Source organism: Thunnus maccoyii, chromosome 17, assembly GCF_910596095.1.
Source record: "Thunnus maccoyii chromosome 17, fThuMac1.1, whole genome shotgun sequence".
NCBI lineage: Eukaryota > Metazoa > Chordata > Actinopteri > Scombriformes > Scombridae > Thunnus > Thunnus maccoyii.
In genome coordinates, this window is record NC_056549.1 from 14904628 (window position 1) to 14908074 (window position 3447).

The 3447-nt window shown below is 40.5% G+C and overlaps 1 protein-coding gene across 1 annotated transcript; it reads left to right on the forward strand.

The window, feature by feature from the left end:
* Nucleotides 1-1070: 1070 nt before the first annotated feature.
* tcf21 (transcription factor 21) lies at nucleotides 1071-3233 on the forward strand. The gene is made up of 2 exons (XM_042390746.1): nucleotides 1071-1851; nucleotides 2754-3233. The coding sequence occupies exons 1-2, from the start codon at nucleotides 1417-1419 to the stop codon at nucleotides 2841-2843; spliced, it is 525 nt and encodes a 174-aa protein (XP_042246680.1). The 5' UTR covers nucleotides 1071-1416; the 3' UTR covers nucleotides 2844-3233.
* The last annotated feature ends 214 nt before the right edge of the window (nucleotides 3234-3447 follow it).

A 3447-nucleotide genomic window follows, 5' to 3' on the forward strand; every position in this document is an offset into this window, starting at 1 on the left:
TTCAAACACATGGCACATATTTCAGTCTCACTCACATTGTACAATTTATACAAATAGGAAGTCAGCAAGATGCACACGACTATCAACAGTGTTCTCCTGTTGCATCCCAAACTGCTCCACTTAATGCTGCTCCAGAGAGCTTGTTGTTTGGACTTGGCCCTGAGTGGACCAGTGCATGGAGCATCGGTGTGGAATGATGTGGAAGGCCAAACAGGGGATTGTGGGTGCCCGGTATCCATTACATCAGAGGGGACCAAGGCGCCAGTTTGCCATTTGAGACGTGACACCCCCCTGTCCTTGCACTTTATCCTGTTAACTGGCATGATGTGCTGAAAGTTACATGGGACCTGTGAGTGGAGCAGGCTAAATACTGAGTACTCTTATATTTTGATGATAAGGTAGGCTGTGATATAAAAAACAAATATTTTATTCATTGATGATTTATCTAATAACAATAATGATAATCATTTCTACAATATTTTTGATGATTTTACAACTCTTAAAAACAAGAAGCAACACAACCTCTTAAAAATAACATGTTATATTGGAATTATGCAAATCTTTGACCTAATTTCTGGGTTATTTGGATAAACTATGCCAATTACACCTAAAAAAAAAAAAAAGTACATTGATTTGTGATTTTGTTGACTTTACTGTTTCAAAAAATGTTCAGCTTAATCTCTTTTTTCATGTGTGTGTGCTCCAGTTTACGTGTAATTTGCCTTTATTCATTAAAGGCACAATCTATTAACCAAATGTAAACAAAAGTGAGGTTTTTGACTAGTTCAAAACACAGCATTTGAACTCACTATCACTCCCAAAAGTACTGATTTTTTTCATATCAGAAATATTTGTAGCCAAATGAGTTTTTCATCATGATAAAGAAATCAAAGATGACCAGATTTTCATCCAGAAGTTAGACTCTTGAAATATACTGTAGGCTATATATTACAGATTGAGACTTTGTCTGTTTCTGATAGTCAGAGTAAAGGTCGGGGCCCCTTGAAATTCTTGAAAAAGATTCAGGGGGTCCTTATGTAAAGAAATTTCAGAAGTCAACTCATGTTATCTCCTCAGAGTTATTGTGTCTCCATAAGTAACCAATATTGGTGGCTTAAATTGTGAGAGTTAAGCCATATATTCAACATTTTGCTGGGGACCCATCTAAGGTCCCTTGCGGTCCTAGAACTCTTTGAGAACCAGCAAGTTAGATCAGCGGTGTCTCCTCCCAGCATGTGGTAACGCCCTCTCTGGTCATGGAGATAAAAAGTCTGTTCCTCTCCGCTCTGTCCACGCACCGTTAGCAGCCCATGAACACATCACCGAGGCGTGTGTTTGCCCACCCTATCCATTCCTGTCCAGCCTGAGCTCCCTGCTCCCATGTTTTGAACCCGCTCCGGGCGGAGACAGTTCACCATGTCCACCGGGTCTCTCAGCGATGTCGACGACGAGCTCCTGGACGGCATCCTTAAGTTTGGCTCTTCCGGTAAGGACTCCAACGAGAGCACGGAGGAGAGCTCCAACTGCGAGGGCACTTGCGCAAACGACGACCGGAGAGGCGCGCCGGGCAAGAAGAGGAAGACAGCGTCTAGGAAAACGGGACCCAAAGGTGTGGCACAGCAGGAGGGCAAGCAGGTGCAGAGGAACGCTGCCAACGCCCGGGAGAGAGCCAGGATGCGGGTCCTGTCCAAAGCCTTCTCCCGGCTGAAGACCTCTTTGCCCTGGGTACCCCCGGACACCAAGCTCTCCAAACTGGACACACTGCGCCTGGCGTCCAGCTACATTGCGCACCTCCGGCAGATACTGTCCAACGACAAATATGAAAACGGATATATTCACCCCGTTAACCTGGTGAGATACAGTGGAGGAGAAACCCAGCAGAAAGTTTATGTATGTTACAGATTTAAAACGTGAGCAGAATGAGTGGAAGTCACAATCTGTAAGTGTAGTTTAAAATGCACAGGCCTGGATTTAGTAAATATGACTTAATTTTTTCTTAAAACCATAACGCCTTTTTGCATTATAACATGAACTCAGTTTAATTGTAATTTAACTCCCAGGAACTTTAGATGTAGACTAGGATTTTATCCTGGGATGCAGACTCCTGCTAGGCCTCACATGCATGGTAAGAGCACCGAAGTGACAAATGAGGGTGAGAGTCTTGTGAGGCAGGTGCATGAAGGGGGGAAAAGCAAAAAAAAAAAATCCTGTTCATACAGATAGTTTTAGGCAACTGACACAGACCCACATAGACGCATGTCACAAACCAGAAATGATGTAGGCCTATCATTCTAATTTCCAAATAATACAGCTAATACATTAGACAACATGCTAAAAGAAATAACTTCGAAATTAAATTAGAAATAACTGAAGTAATTCTGCAATACATTAAATAGCCTATCGTAGAAGAATGTCAATATATTGTATTTTCGAATATTTTATTTATCCAAATAGGAGACACTAAAAAAGGAAGACTAATAACTCACTGTTAAGCAAATCAGAAACATTTTGTATTGAAGATTATATGAATATTAAAGGTCAGAATATTGAAGCTGCATAGACAAAACTGTTTTAAATACACCACTTTCAATAAAAAAGGCTGTAAATAATTCATTTGGTTGACTTGAACTATGCTGGTAGTTTAGTGACAGAGTTTGTTTGACTTTTTTTTTGTTTCACTTCTATTTGCTCTTAGTTGTATGTATGTTGTAGCATCTTCCTCTTGTCCTAACTGGCTCTATTTCCCTCCTCAGACGTGGCCTTTCATGGTTGCAGGTAAGCCGGAGAACGAATTGAAGGAAATGCTGAGCACAACAAGGTTATGTGGAACAACGGCGTCTTGATGCAAAACCAATCGGACACCTCTACACCTCTTTTTAAAGGAGCTATGATTTTTTTTTTCCCCAAGAAGAAAAACAAAAAGATTGTGACAGAAATTGACGTGTCATCTCTGCAGACTTTGAGTGGGAATAACGGAGGGAGGGTTGTCTTCTCTTCTTCGTTCCCGTAAAAACAATTTTTATTTAAATGCATTCTGTCACTTATTTGTCTTTGCTGGTTCAAAGATAAACTGCGTGCTTTTAAATTGCTTTTTTTTAAATACTCTGCAGATGCATTTTTTTACTTACTGCAGGCCTGTTTTGGCTGCTGCTTTGTGATGGATGGATGTGTCCACTGTCTCAAATGGTTGTACAGATTACATGTTATAAATATATATTTGTATCACTTTTACACCTTGTGTGCTGAATGTATTTTTTTCCCTCTCTTTTCCTTATCATTTTTTATTCTCTCGTGTGAGCCAATACTTTGACCTATATAACCTCTCTTATCACTCCACTCCTTCAGAAAAGCAGAACCTGAGCACCAACAAAGCGTCAGAGCAGATAAGTCTCTCTGTTGTTTCTAAAAGATAACACTGGACGTGGTTGTCATTACATAAACAAACTC